Consider the following 18,793-nt stretch of genomic DNA (forward strand, 5'->3'; position numbering starts at 1 on the left):
AAGTGTTCTGGGCTTAACAACTCTTCCCAACTCACTCCTGCCCTCATTTCAACATCACCTCAGCGTCTCCATCAAACAAGTAGGGAAACAAAGGAGCCAGCCATAGCCTGTTTGGCTCAGTGGATAGGGCATCGCCCTGCGGACTGAATGGCCCTGGGTTCGATTCCAGTCACAGGCACGAGCCAATTCACACTGTTTGTTCATTTGTATAGTCTCAGTCACAGGTAGAAGAAAAAACTGCAACTATGAAGGTAAAAACAAGTTTTCCCTAATCTGTGGACTCTCTGTTTTTGACCTTCTTCCCCTCTTTAAAACCTTATGGAAGGTTTCATGAAACCTAACTTCATGTAATTATTTACTCCCAAACTTACCTATCCTTAAAGCACTAGAGTCCAATACTCTGACCATCTATTCCTGTTTTTATTTCCTGAATGTATGTCTAACCTCTTATAGGGCAGTTCTTTGGGGAAGGGCTGTTTCTTCATCTGATTCTTCCCAGTGCTCAAACAAGGAAGTCTGTTGCAGGAACACTTTGGTTATTTCCCTGGTATGCAGTTGTTGAGAAGTGGAGCCCTCACAACTCCCATTTGCCTCTGTCCCACAGAATAATGATCTCCTTTGGGAAGACTATGAAGAGAAACTAGCTGACCAGGCTTTGAGGACCATGGAAAACTATGTAGCCCAGTTTGGTGAAATTAAGGTATCCACTCGATTTACAGAATCAAGGATGGGTTATGAGTGGCCCATATAAGAGACCATATTAGGTTAAGCTTATAAGTAGAGTTAGATAGAGCCTGTGGTGAGGAACAAAGTTGAGCAGGTTAGGAGAAGGATTAAAGTTGAGGGTTAGTCAAGAGGTTAGGGTGGAGGGTTAAAGGTAGGGTGGAGGTTATGTTTAGACTTAGATTTCAGTGAACTAGATTTGGACTGATTCTAAACTAGATCCAGGTTAGAGCATCCCTTTTAGTTGTTTGAAACAGCTAATGAGACTAAAAGATGTTTACTGTAGAGAAGCAGAAGGAGTCATAATAGTTATCTGCAAATATTAGAAAGTCTGTTAGTTTAAAAAGGAAGTGAACCTGTTCTAAACAGTTCCAGGAAGCAGAATTAGGATTCATTCAATTCATATCACCTAGTCTGTCAGGCACTGATTTTAGATTAATAGGAAGAAATGAGAGGGAGTCTTAATTTTCCCATAGTTAGAGCTTTCCCAAAACAAAGTAAAATGGGATATACTATAAGATAGTGGGTTGTCTATTCTCTGTTCAAACAGAAGTCAAACTACTTCTTAATTTAGATATTGTAGAGATAGTTCATGTATTACATAGAAACGTGGACCAAATAATTGCTAAGATCCTTTCAAATTCTGTGATTGAAAGAATGAGACATGAGATTGAGGAGATTCTCTCTCTCTCTCTCTCTCTCAATGGTCATAATATTTTTATTGTGCTTTAGGATTTTCAAAGCACTTTATATTCAGCATAACACCAAAAGCCAGATGAGGCTACTGAGGCTTCAAAAGAGATGGGCCTTGCCCTAGGTCACAAGGCTAGTAGATGGCAGTCTTGGGTGTAAAATCCAAAACTCCTGCCTTTCAATGTCATAGGATTCTCAAGACCACTTATCCCAGAGGCTGAACTAGTTTATAGTGAGTTTGTAGGAAACGTTCATATTTAATGCAGGCTTCCAAATGTTGGATTGCCCTTTATTTCCCCCTGAAAATTCCCATTCTTTCCAGATAAGGGTGATCCCTTGGGTACAAAACCATATAAGAACTTGAAATTTGATAATAGGACCCAGGAATCTTGCCTCTCTGTTCGATACTCTGATACCTACTTCCTGGCCACTGAAGAATATCAAGGTTTTTTCTCATGATTCTGGGTTAGGAAAGAATTGCCAAGCGGGGTCGGAAACTCGTGGATTACGACAGTGCCCGACACCACCTGGAGGCGGTGCAGAATGCCAAGAAGAAAGATGAGGCCAAGATTGCCAAGGTAAAAAAAAAAAAAGCCTAGTAAAGCTTCCCTAGTCGTGTTAGGTTTAGGAAATGATAAATTCAACATCCAGTGTCCTGAAGGAAGTCCCTGTTTCCTCTGACACCGATGCTCTAAGGATAGCCAGAGAGTCAAGGCTGGGGAGGGCATGGGTCTGAGAAGGAGAGGCATGGTTCCAAGTAAGCCTAGTCCCTGAAAGGATAAAAGCAGCGTCTATCCTGGGGTTCAGGATTTACGGGAATTGTCCTGTCTCTTTTACCAACCAGGCAGATGAAGAGTTCAACAAAGCCCAGCTTGTGTTTGAAGATCTGAACCAAGAACTACTAGAGGAGCTACCTGTTCTTTATAATAGGTAATGACTAAGATTCTGGAAAGTGCTGTCACCTCATGAAAAAAAGCATCCAAGAGTAGGTTGTAGCCTCAGCCTCCCTACTAACTTGCTGTGTAATATTAGGCAATATTATCTCTCTAGACACTGGTTTCTACATAAGCAATACAGAGATAACCATCCTTGCCCAGCCAGCTTTTCCAGCTTTAAAGACAAGATGCTTGTTGAATAGGAAAGAGCTTGCAAGTAAAGTGCTGTCATCATGCATAGTAAGAGTATCTGGTTTCATGCCACAAGGATGTATTGTTTTAAACAAGCGTGGTTTGTGACCATCCAGATTTACGTAGATAAATCATGGGATGATTATTTCCATTAATGAAGATGTCTGTGCTTCACAGTAGGTAAAAGTGCTTTAGATGTAAATTTTTTACACTGGAAGAGGAATCTGAGTAGAAATTCTATTTGTATCCTATTTTCTTTTCACTGTACAAGCTATGCTTTAATGCAGTTGCAGCCATTGTATTTCAATGTTGTCACTTAATATTAGTTTACATATGATGGAACCTTTTTAATAACTACATGTATTCTAAAACATTATGTGACTTAATTTAAATAGAAGTGAAATTTAATAGTTTCTTGAAATGTAAAATTTCCCAATTCATTTTCAGTAGAATTCCATTAATGTACATATAGCTTCATAGAAGTTCAATATTGCATAATGAGAAAGAATAATTACTTAATATAATTGTATGGCCCCATATTTATTTTTTAATTTGCATATAATATTTTCTCTCTTTTTTTGTATGTCCTTATATTTATATAGCACTTTAAAAATTCTTCAAAGCAGTTTAATGTCTGCTTCAATACCTAAAGAGCCTGAATCAGATAACTCCGTGCAACTAGAGATCTGTTACACTTTGCTGTCAGCCTGGGCTGAGTGTCTCCTCTGGCCTTGATACTCCTGAGAGTCAAGCGTGCTCCTGGGCTGGCTCTGATGAATCAGATCCCAGAACATCCTGAGTCTTAGGATGTGGGGTGCTTTTCTCTGAGGATGCTTGGTGGTGGCTGGCTTTGGCTAAAGCTACTACCTTGTGTTTTCAAAAAAAAACTTTCTTTACCAACCCTTTACCTGTATGTTTGTTGTTTTGCCCCTGATAGTCGTATTGGCTGTTATGTGACCATCTTTCAAAACATTTCCAACTTGAAGGACGTCTTCTACAGGGAGATGAGCAAGGTGAGACATAGGTGGTCAATTTAGACATCTCAGTGGATTTTTCTAGTAAATATGATAGTAGTCCTAATTTATATAATCATTAAGTATCCATATAAGCACTACAGATTTTTACCCTTTTCTCATGATGAAACAAAAGCACTTGATTAACTGTGTTGATCGTATTAAAGTATATATACATATCAGAGGGTCCTTTCCATCCCCGTTAAGTGAATAGAATTGAAACTTGAACTTCAGATGAATAAAGGAGGTTAGGCTTACGGAAGGAACAGCTGAAATGGGGAACTAAGTTGTGAAATATCTATCTTTGGTTGCTACAGAACCAAGAGGACAGTGTTTAAGCACAAGTCAGTTTCTCTGGTAGTTCATTGGTCTTGAATAGGGCCAATCCTACTCAGTGACAGGCAGGCACAGAACCTGACCTCATGGGGTCTTTTCTAGTCCTGGGATTCCAAGACTCTTAGCTGTCATCAACTACATTCACATCCACATGCATACATGTTCCGCTCCACAGTTATTTTGGCTAAATTATGATTTGCCTAGTTAATATTACAGTGAGTTTTCATTCCTTGGATCACCTGAGAAGCTAGAATCTCAAACATCAAGAACCCCGCTTTAAAAGCTGCCAGTCTGATGGAAGAGGCAGAACTTAAGAAGAAAGTCAAAGAAGAAGGGGTGATGGGACAGGACCCTGCCAAAGAAATGAAGAGGAGTTTTATAATTAAGGGTGGGAAGGTTTTATTTGGGGGAGCTGTCTGAAAGAAAGTAGAGAAGGGATATGCTAGTCTCAGGTTCCATCTGGCTAGCATCTCCTTCTCTCTTGCTGGCTCTAGCTGAACCACAATCTCTACGAAGTGATGAGCAAACTGGAGAAGCAACATTCCAACAAAGTCTTCGTGGTGAAGGGACTATCAAGGTGAGCAATTTCTGAGACTCTTGTTTCACTTGTCCGGTATGTGAACATATTCAACAGTCTCGTGTTCCATCCCAAATCCTGGCCATTCCTGTGTGCTTATGTGCATGATGTTGTCTGTGGTAACACATAATATAAATTCTTTTACCTGTTATGAAATATTTCAGCTATAACTGCAAGTATAAAGAGTAAGACAACAAATAGCCACATACCTACCACCAAACTTAAGAAAACAACTATCTCTCTATATAAAAGGTTAATATGCAAAGTGTCCCCATGGGAGTTTGATTGGAAGACTGGGAGTTCTATTGCTTGCTATGATGTGCACTGACCACCAGGGGTGGTGCAGAATGAAGGAAGGCCCTGATCACGGGCCAGGCTTAGGGACCCTACCCGTGCGAATTTCGTACACCAGGCCTCTAGTTATATACATAATTGAAGCTACCAGTGTCCCTTCCCCACTCACTTTCCACCAAAGGTAATCACTATCTTAAATTAAGTATTTATTATCCCCCTGCATTCTTTTTACTTTTATTATACACACAGAAAATATTGTTATGCATGTTTTAAAACCATATAAATAGAATTATACTGTATTTTTTGTAACTTCTTTTGTTCTGAGTATTGTTTGTGAGATTTATTTATTCTTGTTGTTCCATGTTGCTCTTTCCATACTGTTCTTTCCATACTGTTATGGATGCTGTTGTATGGCTAGTTCACAATTTATCTCTCGTCCTGCTAATGAATATTTGGATTGTTTTCTAGTTTTTGCTATTACAAATAATGTTACAGTGAACACATTTTACATTTCTCCTTGTGAATATTATCAGGAGTTTCCTTAGGGTGTGTACAGGGAGTGGCATTGCTGAGCCACAGAGTCTGTGCATTTGGCTTTCTACAGCCTTACTAGATACTGCCATTGCCAAATTGTTCTTTAGAGTGATTGTTTCTATTTACAATCCACCAACAGTAAATAAAAGCCCCCATTGCTCCATTTTCTTGCCACATGTAACATTATCATACTTAATTTTCAACCTAATGGGTACGAAATACAATTTTCTTGCAGTTTTAATTCAGATCTCCATAGTTGCTAATGAGTTTGAACATCTTTTCACATTATTAGCCATTTAAGATTCCTGTTCTGTAAGTCTCCTGTTTATCCTTTTTTCAAATTTTTCATTTGGATTGTTTACCCTTTATATTGATTTTTTGTTTGTTTGTTTTGTTTTTAGAGAGAGAAAGGGAGAGGGAGAGAGAGGTAGAAACATCAATGATGAGAGAATCATTGACTGGCTGCCTCCTGCATGCCCCCTACTAGAGATTGAGCCGGAACCTGGGCATGTGCCCTGACCAGGAATCGAACCTGTGACCTATTGGTTCATGGGTCAATGCTCAATCACTGAGCCATACCAGCCAGGCTCTATACCCTTTTTAAAATATTTTAGTTATATGAACTTTTGGGGGGTTAAAAAATATTCTGGATATTAATTCTTTAATGATATGCATTGCAAATATTCTTTCTCAATCTGTTATGGATTGATTTTCCACTTTTTTTCTCTCTTTTTTTTGTGGTGTCAATTGCCATCATACATTCTTTATGCTGGTAAGTATAAGCAATTCACTGGTCCCTCAGAATGTGATCAGTTTCTTATTTGGAAGCCTTTATTCAGGAAGTTTGATTACATTCCTTCTATGGTCAGGTTTTATGCTGAGAATTAGGGATCCAAAGACACAGAGATTTGTTATTCCCCTGAAGTGATTTACAAAAAGTTGAAAGGACAGAAAATGTGCATAAGGAGATAAGGAACAATTTAAACTTTCGCACGTACAAAGTGCCTAATGAGACCGGTAGGAATGCCAGAGAGATAAGTAATTGCCAATGTACAGACAGCCGGAGAAGGCTTTAAAGAGGTGATGAAACTGAGCTTGAGATTTGAAAAAGAATAGAGCTCACATCTGTTGCTTGAACTTCTCATTTAGCAATTAGTTACAAACTATTAAAAAGAATCACGAAAGAGCCAAAGTAGACTTCCTATGAGAAATCCCTTTTGATCAAAAAATTCTCTTTCCAATATTGAAAACCATAGTTCTAATTGTCCATTCATCTAAGACTTATGATTACCTACATCAAGATGTCTCAGAACCTTGTAGGGAAATCTGGTGTTTTCTTGCTGTGTCCTGGGCCTTCACCTACGGACCTCTAGAATTGTAGTGCTAGAAAGAACCTTATATCACTCAGCTTATGTCATATCAGAAACTCCCTTAGAAGGAACTTTCTTTTACCTCTTTCTCTTCCTATCCCCATATCCCATCCTTGTGCTCAGGGCACAACACATAGTTGGCACCTGTCAAGGAAATTCTTGTGAGTTGCTTAATCACTTGGTGTACAGTACATAGGAGGCACTTAAGGAGGTGAGGAGTTAAGCTAATGCTGGCTGTAGAAGTACTTAACACAGTATCCAGCCTACTTGATACGTGTTACAGTTAAGTTTTTTACTTATGGTAGTTATGTTCTAAAAAGTCACCATAAGCACTAACTTAGTGAATACTGAACCACTGCTCCCAGGGGAAACACAGGGTTAGGTTTCTGTGAGCCCCTGGTCCCAACATTTTCATCAACTGATCAATACATAACCTTGTCTTCTGTATGTTTCTGTTTAAAGACAGCTTATTTAATATATGTTGTTGATTCATTAACATTGAACTCACGCCAAAACCGGTTTGGCTCAGTGGATAGAGCGTCAGCCTGTGGACTGAAAGGTCCCAGGTTCGATTCCGGTCAAGGGCATGTAACTTGGTTGCGGGCACATCCCCAGTAGGAGGTGTGCAAGAGGCAGCTGATCGATGTTTCTCTCTCATAGATGTTTCTGACTATCTATCCCTCTTCCTTCCTCTCTGTAAAAAAATCAATAAAATATTTAAAAAAAAAAACATTGAACTCACAGCCCACAGAATTATATAACTCATGTCTGAACAAAGCTTATAACATACATATTTTCTCTGTAAGGCACATCACAGTCCTTTTGCTCTTAGCACTTTAGCACTACACTCAGAGGCCATTTTAAACAGAAAAACCACTAACAAAAGTCCAGCAGTGTGAAAAATATGGCAAAAGGACATGGCTACAACGTGAGAGCTGAAACAAGAAGGTAGAATGTTTCCTTGTTAGACCTCAGCTGAGAAAGTGTTGTCAGGCACTGATTTTTCACAACTTGCGTATGTCCATGAACGACCATGAAAGCATCACAAGTATTGATTTTGGCTTACAAGTAAATTTTACGGAGTCAGTGAATTTGCAAATGCAGAATCCATGAAGATCAACTGCATATCACCCATGAATCTTTTCCCTAGAGAAAATATTTTGTTAGTATGTTCTTGTTACTTTCTGGTTTCTTTTTCTTTATATATTTTTAAATAATTGAGATTTTGCTATAGCCTTTTACACTCTACTTGATAACATAAGCATTGCAAATTATACAGACATTCTAGTATCATTTTAAATTATTTTATTCTGTTATTCTGTAGCATACATCATTATTTGGGGGTACTTAAAAATACCCAATAAAACTTCCTTTTTTATTTTTCGCTCTTCTGAATCTGAATGTCCTTCATTTTGTAGCAGCAGCAGACGCTCTTTAGTCATCTCTTCCCCAGTTCGAACATCTACAGTCTCCAGCCCTCCTACCTCACCTACCAGTCCCTCTACACTTTCCTTGACAAGTGAGAGGGACTCCATCTCAGCAAGTGAAGAAGAGCTAACATCGGATCCAGCTCAGGGAGAAGACAACTCTGAGATTAAAGAAGAGCCCTTAAAAGAAAAGGAAATAGAGAAAGAAGAGGCTGAAGCAAACTCCTCTGAGGAGGAAGAGCCTCTGCCAGCCTGCAATGGCCCTACCCAGGCCCAGCCCTCTTCTACCCAGCCCACTGAGGCTGGCGAGTCCCAGGAGGAAGTTTTCCCTGGCTCCCCAGATCCATCCCCAGGCAGAGCCCTAATCCCTTCAGAACAGCCTGCATCTCTCCCAGAAGTTGTCCTCCGAACCCGAACCTCAAGTGAAGGGTCTGAACAACCAAAAAAGAGAGCCCCTGTCCAGAGGACCTCAGCACCCCCTAATAGGCCTCCTCCACCCAGAGCTAGAACCTCCTCGGGGAACATACCCTCCAGTCCAGCCTCTGAACAGGGTTCACCCACCAGCCCCAGGGCCTCCTTGGGGGCTGGGACTCCAAGTCCTAGTTCTAGGGCCACTTTGGAGGTTTCTCTTGATCCACAGCCACCACAGAAGCCAGTAAGAACTCCTGAGGACAGAGAAAAGGAAAACACCAACAATCTGAACCCAGATCTTTGTACTTCCCCCACCTCGGTGATCCCTCAGGTGAGAGTCCATCTGATTAAGTCTCTATTCTCTTTTATAACCTCCCTGTAGATCATCTTTACTATGGCCAGGTTGTCCCACAGTTAATCAGATTTTGTCATATTACAGTCTCAAGGATACTCTTGACCACCTTTTGTTTTTGTTTTTTTGTTCTGGGGATTGTTTCACATCTCCAGAGCAATTAATTTAGTGATCTGTACTCTTAGAGTATTAGAGTATTTGACTTCTACAAAGGGCTTATCTCTAATATTATTATGAAAGGTTTCTACTAATTTTCTCTTTTTACTACAAGTTTGGGGAGTTCCAATAAAGAATCTACAACTGACATCCTGAGCTTTAACTTTTTGAATAGGGGTAGGGAAGAGGGTTTCACTTCATTTTGTCATACTTGTGACTGTGGTAAATAGACCTCAACCAAATTGGCAAAGAATCATTTCATTGATAAGAAATAGAAGAACTCAGAGAGGAAGGAAAGCAAAAAATATGGGCTTTTGAAAGATGAGAATGTGGATGAGAAAAGAATTGTGTTAAAATAGAGACACAGTCCCTTTGGAGAACAAGCAGGTCTGTGAAGAATCTAGCAATCCAAGTCATATTCTATTCAGATGGAAACACTATCATAGAGAGATTTGATGTATTCTATGAGATTCCTGAGGGCAGAACTAGGCCCTATGTATAAAGATTTTTTTAAAGTACATTTTGAATCAATATAAGGGGAACTTTTAGCAATTATCTCTGTTAAAAAATGGTATGGAAAAATATTTTTTAAATATAGGGGCGCCCGGCCAGTGTGGTTCAGTGGTTTAACGTCAACCCATGAACCAGGAGGTCACAGTTGATTCTGTCAGGGTACATGCCTGGGTTGCAGCTCAATCCCCAGTAGGAGGCATGCAGGAGGTAGCCCATCAGTGATTCTCTCTTATCATTGATGTTTCTATGCTTCTTTTCCTCTACTTTCCTCTCTGAAATCAATAATCCTAGCTAATAAAAGAATAATATGCAAATTGACCATCACTCCAACATACAAGATGGCTGCCCCCATGTGGACACAAGATGGCCACCACAAGATGGCCAGCAGGGGAGGGCAGTTGGGAAGGACCAGGTCTGCAAGGGAGGGCAGTTGTGGGTGATCAGGCCAGCAGGGGAGAGCAATTGGGAAGGACCAGGCCTGCAAGGGAGGGCAGTTGGGGGCAATCAAGCCTGCAGGGGGAGGACAGTTAGGGGTGACCAAGCCGGCAGAGGAGGGAAGTTGGGGGCTACCGGGCCTGCAGGGAAGAGCAGTTGAGGGGGACCCAGGCCTGCAGGGGAGAGCAGTTGGGGGCAATCAAGCCTGCAGGGGAGGGCAGTTAGGGGTTACCAGGCCTGCAGGGGAGGGCTGTTAGGGCCAAACAGGCTGGCAGGGGAGGAGTTAGGCATCAATCAGACTGGCAGGGGAGTGGTTAGGGGTGATCAGGCTGGCAGACAGAAGCGGTTAGGGGCAATCAGGAAGGCAGGCAGGTGAGTAGTTAGGAGCCAGCAGTCCTGGATTGTGAGAGGGATGTCTGACTGCCTGTTTAGGATCGGGCCTAACCGGGCAGTGGGACATCCCTCGAGGGGTCCCAGATTGGAGAGGGTGCAGGCTGGGCTGAGGGACACCCCCCGACCCTGCGTGCACGAGTTTCGTGCACTGGACCTCTAGTGTGTGTGTGTGTGTGTGTGTGTGTGTGTGTGTGAGAAAGGGGACACAAGGGGCTTTCAAACAACAAAATGTGATGGGCCACTTTGACAAATAGTTCTCCTTCCTTGCTGTTAAAAGCTAAGATATAGCCCTAGCTGGTTTGGCTCAGTGGCTAGAGCATTGGCCTGCAGACTGAAGGGTCCCAGGTTCGATTCCGGCCAAGGGCACATGCCCAGGTTGTGTGCTCGATCCCCAGTAGGGGGCTTGCAGGAGGCAGCCGATCAATGATTCTCTCTTATCATTGATGTTTCTATCTCTTTATCCCTCTCCCTTCCTCTTTGAAATCAATAAAGAAATATTTAAAAAAATAGTCCTAACAATGGCCCACCAGGCCCCTTCATCTCTTTAAAAAAAAAAAGCTAAGATATATGATCATCTGTCAGGTGCATTATATGGAGGATTTGGGTGAGACATCTGACTATATGGTACCAAGATTCATTCATTCATGCATTCCATAATTACTTATTGAGTCCTTACTATGTACCAGGCACTTTTCTAGGAAGTGGGGTATTACAGTGAACAAAGCATAAAATTCCCTGCCTTCCTGCATCTTATATCCTAGTGGAGGAGGGGAGAAGATGAATACAAAACAGAATAAATAAGTAAAATTATAATTAGTGGTGATAAAAGATATGGAGAAAAATTAAGTAGGGGAAGGCACAGGAATTGGTGCTGAATTGTAATTTTAAACAGAGAGTGGCCAGAGCAGGTGACATTGGGGCAATGAAGGAGGCCAGGGTACGAGCCATGTGGCTGTCTGGGAGTATGAGATTTCTGGTACCCCTCAGATCACACTACCCTATTACTGCCTATGCCTAAGGAAGGTTGACCATGATACCTTGGGAGCCTCCTGCTATCCGAGAGGAGTTAACGTGAACAACGGGTACCAGGGTGGTATCCAGGGTGAGAAGGTTTGGAACTTCCTTCTACATTGTCCTCTTTGATCTACAGGTTTTTTCAGAATCTGACAAGGCAAGTAAGATGGAAGACAAAGAAGAGAAAAACAAGCTTCTCTTGGCTGACTCCCCTGAGGTACTAAAATCTAAGTCATCAACATTATTATACCCTGAGACTTAAGTCACATGAGGTATTGAAGGTCCTAACAGAGCAAGATATAAAACTTTCTCTTGGCTGGTTTCTGGTGTGAGGTCACTATGCTGATTGAGAGAGATGTGGGGCATATGGATAATGAAGAAGCACAGGGTAATTGTGGGATTTCGAATCAAGTGTAGCCACTTCTGACATTTCTGCACTGAGAAGAGGAACTCAACAATATGGAAAATCCAAAATTAATTTATATTTGACTTTGTAATATATGACTTTAGTATGGAGGCAGCAATAATGTGAGCTGTTTGGCTCTGATGAATAATAAAACAAATTTTCATTCTTGGAGTAATCTTATTGAAAGGAAGATTATGGGGACCAAGATGCTGCTGTCTATATTGAGGAACAGGCTAATAACACTGTTCTCCTTTGGAAAGAGGTACAGGACACAACCTCCTTTCCACTGAGGCGACCTCCATACATTTGAGAATTACAGTGTTACTGTTTTGTTTTGTTTTTTGAGAATTATAATGTTTACTCACAGCCTTTTCTGTGGGATTGCTTTGGTCATCAACTAAGGAAACCTATTTTTCCTATGGAATTAAGCAGCTAGAGCATCTTAGATCCTAGCCTATCAGTGACATCAATCCTCTGAAGCCTTTGTCCTACTAGATCTGTTTACTTCCCTTGCAGATACATCATAAATCATATTTTCTCTCAAGCAGAATTATGGACATATCACATATAAAATGGATCACAATTAAAAAAGACCACTATGAGAAAATTTGTTCTTGTTAAAATACCTGTGAGAGGATGATAACTTTCTGGGAGGTAATATTACCTTTCAAATAATTCCTGGCCTGAAATCAAAGGAGTGAATAAGGAAAAATTTCCTAAAAGGAAAAATCAGAAAATTTCAAGTAGCTGTCATACTGATAGAAATTGGTTCTACTTTAAAAGGGTGAATTTTATGGTGTGTGAATTAAATTCCAATTAAAAATAAATTAATTCTTAATTGTAGAGTTCCAAGGTCTTCTCCTGGCTTAGTAGCTCCTAGACAGAGCTTTTCACATTTCGGGTTCCTACTGCAGAACCTAGAACTTTTCCCAAAGAAACCATTATACCACTTGCCTCTCCTAACTGCCATAGGTTAGGATCATCTCAGTGTGTTAACTGCAGTGTATTCTTGAGGACAGTCTAAAAGTGGTAGGTAGTGTTCTTAAGACCTATATTTATATCCTCACAGACTCCCACATAGACATACATACTGATGCATGTCACACAAATTACAGTGTCTCATTATAGAAACAACTTTGGAGCCCAAAGACCTGGATACCTGCCCCAGCAAGTCATTTCACCCTCTGAATCTTGGTTTTTTGACCTGTGAAAGAGGATGACAGTAAAGCCTTCCCTCGTGCCATCAGGCTGTAGTGAACCAACATTGTATGTTTACCCTTTATACTGTCTATGACCCTGTAGAGTGTAAGGCACAGAAGACCCCCTAAGCTGAGAGGCTGGGGAGGTTGAGCCACCTCTCACTGGCAGAACTCTTCTTTTTATAGAGCCAAGGTCTCCAGCTTCATGCCTCTGTGGTTCCAGAAGACAGCAACGTCACAGCACCTGAGTGTCAAGAAGAGGTAAGGTGGACAGATACACAGAGACCAAGATGGGTGGTAAGATTGGTCATTGGGAGTGGACAGAAGTTTGACTACAGTTTAGAATCTTCACCATGGCTGCTAGGGGAACGCAGCAGTGAACAATATCCTTAGAGCAAAGTCAAGCAGATGGGAACAGGGGAACCAAGAGTAAACTGGGACATTGTGGGTTTGGGGTGTCTATTTCCCAACACTTGGCCTTCAACCTCTTGACCTCTCACCATAGCCCTATCTCCCAAGTACTTATTTAGTTTTTTCTGAACTTATTTCAAAAAGTTAAATACAAAAAGGCAAATACATATACACACATAAAATATAACAAAGTAACTCAGAAATAATGACAGTGACATAAAATGGAGCGATGAATTAGGCAAATAGAAAAATACATTCTATGAAATAAACTTACTAAGGATGGATCACAAAATTGGTTCCATACTTTCTAAACATCAAGAGGAGAAAAATCTGATCAGTTCACCCAATTCATGATGCCATTCCTTCAAACAACTCCTGCTACTATGATGAAAAGGAAATTTCTCCTGTGAATCCTCATAAATCAAGCAGATGCAATGACCAATATCTGCAAAAAGTTTTGACAATCCCAACAACCAGCTTCACTTCCCTCAATAGTGCATGACATGAAATATAGTTTGATAGAAGCAAATTGAGTTTTTACCTTCCTTGAGTGGTTGGTGGGAGGGCAGGTGAGCATCTAATGCAATCATGTTTACTTTCCAGGTATCTACAATTCAAAGTGCACAACTCTGAAGAGCAACTGCCAAGACCTCCCACATATGTACCTCTCCCAGAGAAACTCTTCAGCTAGAGGGTATATAAGTCATAGAGACTTAAGGTCTAACATTCATTTCTAGGTTCTCAAAGCGGATGCTGGTTGTCTCTAAAGACCTAGCATTAATGGAGGCTGAGGAGCAGACTTAGGGGAGGGAGGGAGGCAAGCAGGCTTGGGAGAAGAGATTGTTAGACTCAGGGAATATTTAATTCAGATTTTAGCACTGTTATATAATAAGACTTTATATATAAATAAAATTGGGCTAAAATGACTATAATAAGCAAAAAGCATCTGTGGATGCATACACACAACCACACATACTCAGAGAACAGGAAACAAATCTTGGATTTACCACTCATTTTTCAAGACTTACAGCCAAAAGAACATATTTTCAGATTGTTAAATAAAGCTTTATTCTATGTATGGAATCTTTGTTTGACATAGGGAGGTTGTCCCAGTCCAGCACACTGTTCTCTGCTTGGGCAAGGTTATTGATTCTACCCTGGGTTCAGAAAGCTTTAGTCACATCCATGACCTCCAGCTCACTTGACCTTCCGGCTTTAACTATTTGATGATGTCATGGACCACAGGCTCCTCAATCTAGATACTCTACTGCATGCACCTGCCCCCTACCCTTGGTTAATAAGCAAATACCTTTGGAAAGGGGTTACATTTTAGAGTTATAATAGTCTGGTACTTGGTGAAGTAAGGGTCTGCAGGTTGGAAGAAGAAATGGAACTCCAAGTAAAGGAAAAGGGTACAAAGTATAATAATATAATGGAAATGGCATGGAATTGGGAGTCAAGAGTCCTGGGTTCAGCTGTATCACTTGCTTCTGTGATCCGTTAAAAGCTAACTTTGAAGTATTGCCACCCTGATAAACTCGGACACATGTAAATACTCCATCGTCTGTTTTTTGTTTCTAAGGGTGATGGGCAATATCAGCTTTTGTTCAATCACTCAGCAAGCATTTATTGAGTACCTGCTCAGTGCCAAGCACTGTACTAGGTACTAGAGAAATAATGAGTAGAACAAGTAAGAATTTTATAGAGACAGAATATTGAGCAGGGAGAAGAATGGGCAGGATTTAGCAATGTGTTAGAAGATGACACATGATACTCAACTTTTAAGGAATTATTCTAGGTTAGGCTTGAAAAACTAGAATTTGATGGTGCCATTCCCTGAAATGGTGACTATAGGAGGAAATGCATTGTATGTGGGTTCTATGTTTGCAAGCAACAGACACAATTAAGCAATAAAGGATATGTCTGAAGGATATTAGGCAGCTCATAAAACTGAAACAACAAACAAGCTGCAGAAGGCAAGAACCAGCCCACAGATATCTGTAGCAGGAATGTGTGGATTGTCCCTCTAGGCAGTTGTCATTAAAAGACAGCTTCAGCCACCATCTGCCACTGTGTCCTTTGCAGATCCAGGTTCCCTGGAGAAAGAACCTGACAGGGCCCAGTTTGAGGGGAGGCATGTTAGTGTCTACAATGACAGGAAGAAGACCATTGGTGGGGATGGTAGTAAGGACAGTGGATTACAAAGAAGTACAAGGAGCCCAGCCAGTGTGCTCAATGGTTGAGCATTGACCTATGAACCAGGAGGTCACAGTTCAATTCCTGGTCAGGGTACATGCCCAGGTTGTGGGCTCCATCCCAAGTTGGGGGTGTGCAGGAGGCAGCCAGTCAATAATTCTCATCATTGATGTTTCTGTCTCTCCCTCTCCCTCTCTCTGATATCAATGAAAACATTTATAACCAAAAAAAAAAGTACAAGGAAACTTTTGGGGTGATAAAAATGTTCTTAATTTTTATTGTGATAGTTTATTACATGTATATATGTGTCAAAACTGATCAAATTGTATACTTTATGTGCAGATTTTTTGGTATCTCATACAAATATTTGAGAACTTGCAGGACTTTCCAGTAGGTATGTCCATTAGGGAACTGAAAATACATGTTTATATATTTTCTTTTAATATATACTTATTAATTTTAGAGAGGGAGAGGGATAGATAGAAGCATCAATGAGAGACACATTATCAGCTGCCTCCTGCATACCCCCAGGGCAGACTGGGAATCGAACCAGGAACCTCTTGGTTCATGGGTTGATGCTCAACCACTGAGCCACGTCAGCCAGGCTACATGTTTGTATTTAGAAGACATTTTTCTAAGATTGAATCCTGCTATTTTATTTAAAAACCTTCAGAGGATCTCTTCTGTTATAATGGAGAGAAGGTTGCATGCTCCCCCTCCCCCAAAAGGCCTACTGCCTGTATTTTAATACCTCTCCTGAAGGCATCCCAGTCCTTTAGCACTCAGAATCACTGCTGGGAGTGATACTCCACGGGTATTAGAAGGGTGGGGAAACTGCTGGCAATATAAGCCCCCAGCTGTCCAAGGCCCTCCTTGAGCTGCTTGGAATGCCCCACCCATTCATCTGGCAAAACCCAGTTCAAGCCTTTTCTCTGCAGGGCTTTCACTGACCCTCATCTCCTAGGAAATGGATTCTCTTTGTGAAATGAACACTTCATTTGTATATGACACTACTGGAAGTTCCAGAAAGGCAGGAGAAAGGGCCAGTGGGTTGGGCGTGAGTGATAATTTTGCTTATCTAGGATAGATATTCCCAGGTAAGAACCAAACTGTTTATTGAGATATACAAAATGATAAAGTTGTCCAGGGGAAAAAGGCCAGGACTCAGAAGATTCATCTTGGCAGCAACATAAAGAGCTGAAATCCAGTGAAATTGGGCAGAGATGAATATCTCTTATCTCCTGTCCTGAGGCCCTTGGAGGTCTGTTGACAAAAGGATGGTTGCTCTAGTTTCTGAGGTTTAGCATTTAGTCCTTGGAGAACACTGGTAGGTCACCACATGAGGCTTCATTCATTATCTGTATGCATCTCTGTGTAGAATTAATTGCAAGAACATCACCCAGTCCCTGCCTTCTATCAATTTGAAGGACAATAATGACAGACTAGGCAATATGTCCAGAGTACACTAGAAATATCCAGGTCATCTAGGGCACAGCAAAGAGCAGAGTATACGCACTGCTCACAGTATTGTTTATTATATGCTAAATTGGTGCTGAGCGTGTACATACTGGGTCCTGTTTTTCTACATGTTTACACTTTTAAAATGAATGGTATGTGCCTACAGGGATCAAATCACATATCAGCAAAACTTAAGGTTACATTTTAGAGAGAAAAAAGATGCTTGTGAGAGACTATTAGCCTTTAAATTGTGAAAGTAACTGTGCAAATCAGTAGAGAGTCAGTTCAGTTGGATGGCCTCTGCGAGTCTGTGGTTCTAACAATTTTCAATACATAATGGAATATATGCTGAGAGAGACCAACCAATAAACAAGAAAAATTTCAACCTTACCTGGAATTCATGGTCAGCTTGTCAGTAAATGCAAGCAATTGTCCACCTTTGGAGTTTAACCCTTAGAATTTCCTTTTCTCTTGAGTATTCTCTGATCTGAGGACTGGTCCAACTGACCTACAACTTATGTGTCTTGCCTGTGTGTTACTTTCTTGGTTGGAGTAGCAGTTTTCCCACACCTGGACTTTCTTCTTCACTGATCACGGCTATGCCTTTAAAGACAGATTTAAATAAAATGAATTTTATTAACTTATTCTGTTTTATCCTCAGTTTTTACCAACCAAATAACATCTTTAGGAATGAAAGCAACTACCCTTGCTTATTCTATGTCTTTGCTTTCTTTTTTCTCACTCTATGTCTCTATTCTTGAGACTTTCTCTTTCAGTCTTTGTCTCCCAAATAAACTTACACAATCCCTGTCTCTCTATCAATCTATATAAACATTGATTCCCAAATCTAGATTCCCAAACTCTTTACAAGAATAAGAAGTAAGCACAGAAGTCTGTATCACTGGGATGGAAGGAAGAATAACCACAAGAGTTCTAACCCCAAGTAGGAAGCCAGGATAACAATAGCTAGCATTTATTGAGTACTTACTATATGCCAGGTAAGGTTCTAATGCTTTAGATCAGTGATTTTCAACCGGTGTGCCGCAAGAATTTTTAAAACGTGCAATACCTGACTCTGTAGATTGTCAAACTTTTAAAATGACAACAGTGAACACAATAGTCGTCCAGTGTGACTGAATCAAAATTACACCTATTTTTGTCAGATCGGCAGAAAATATTTTTTATGTGCCCTAGAATTTTAGTAATTAGTTTGTGTGTGCCATGAGATGAAAAGGGTTGAAAATCCCTGCTTTAGATGTAGTAACCCAATCCATCCTCACATCAACTCTATGAGACAAGTATTGCCCCAACAAGAGAAATAAGTAATTTATACAAGATCTCTCGGCAGAGCAGATTTCAGAGCCTGTGTTTATAGTAGCCCATCCTTAGTCACTGAGTTCATCATTAATTGGGTAACTTTCCTGCCACAAAAAAAGTGAGTCAAGAGGCGGCTAAAGTATGGCATTGATTAAATCCTACCATGTCTATGAAATGAAATGGCTTCACGGGCATGGTCAGCTTCAGTCCCCCATTTCAGGGATGAGGGAACAGATTTTAGAGATGTTATTTGCCAAAGGCACACAACCAACAAGTTGTGGAGCCGAGACTGTTTTGAGTCCAAAGTCCATGCCGCTCCTCTACCTCAGACGAATATCCGACAAGGAAGACCCGTCTGGATGGGGCGACGGCCCTCTCCCCGCTCCCCGGCCCGCGGGAAGTTACCTTGCGCTCCAAGCTTCTGGACACAGACCTACT

The 18,793-nt window shown here is 40.9% G+C and overlaps 1 protein-coding gene across 1 annotated transcript in view; it reads left to right on the forward strand.

Annotated features, from left to right (window-relative positions):
- BIN2 (bridging integrator 2) overlaps nucleotides 1-14,462 on the forward strand; it is a 31,736-nt gene extending 17,274 nt beyond the window's left edge. The window contains exons 5-13 of the mRNA XM_080661020.1: nucleotides 605-700; nucleotides 1,887-1,994; nucleotides 2,261-2,346; nucleotides 3,481-3,556; nucleotides 4,387-4,469; nucleotides 8,086-8,836; nucleotides 11,505-11,585; nucleotides 13,160-13,234; nucleotides 13,988-14,462. Of these exons, the coding sequence (XP_080517146.1) occupies nucleotides 605-700; nucleotides 1,887-1,994; nucleotides 2,261-2,346; nucleotides 3,481-3,556; nucleotides 4,387-4,469; nucleotides 8,086-8,836; nucleotides 11,505-11,585; nucleotides 13,160-13,234; nucleotides 13,988-14,017 (1,386 nt within the window). The 3' untranslated portion in view covers nucleotides 14,018-14,462. The remainder of the gene's footprint in view (nucleotides 1-604; nucleotides 701-1,886; nucleotides 1,995-2,260; nucleotides 2,347-3,480; nucleotides 3,557-4,386; nucleotides 4,470-8,085; nucleotides 8,837-11,504; nucleotides 11,586-13,159; nucleotides 13,235-13,987) is intronic.
- Nucleotides 14,463-18,793: the final 4,331 nt, after the last annotated feature.

The sequence above is a fragment of the Plecotus auritus genome (assembly GCF_963455305.1).
Source record: "Plecotus auritus genome assembly, chromosome: 3".
In the NCBI taxonomy this organism is placed as follows: domain Eukaryota; kingdom Metazoa; phylum Chordata; class Mammalia; order Chiroptera; family Vespertilionidae; genus Plecotus; species Plecotus auritus.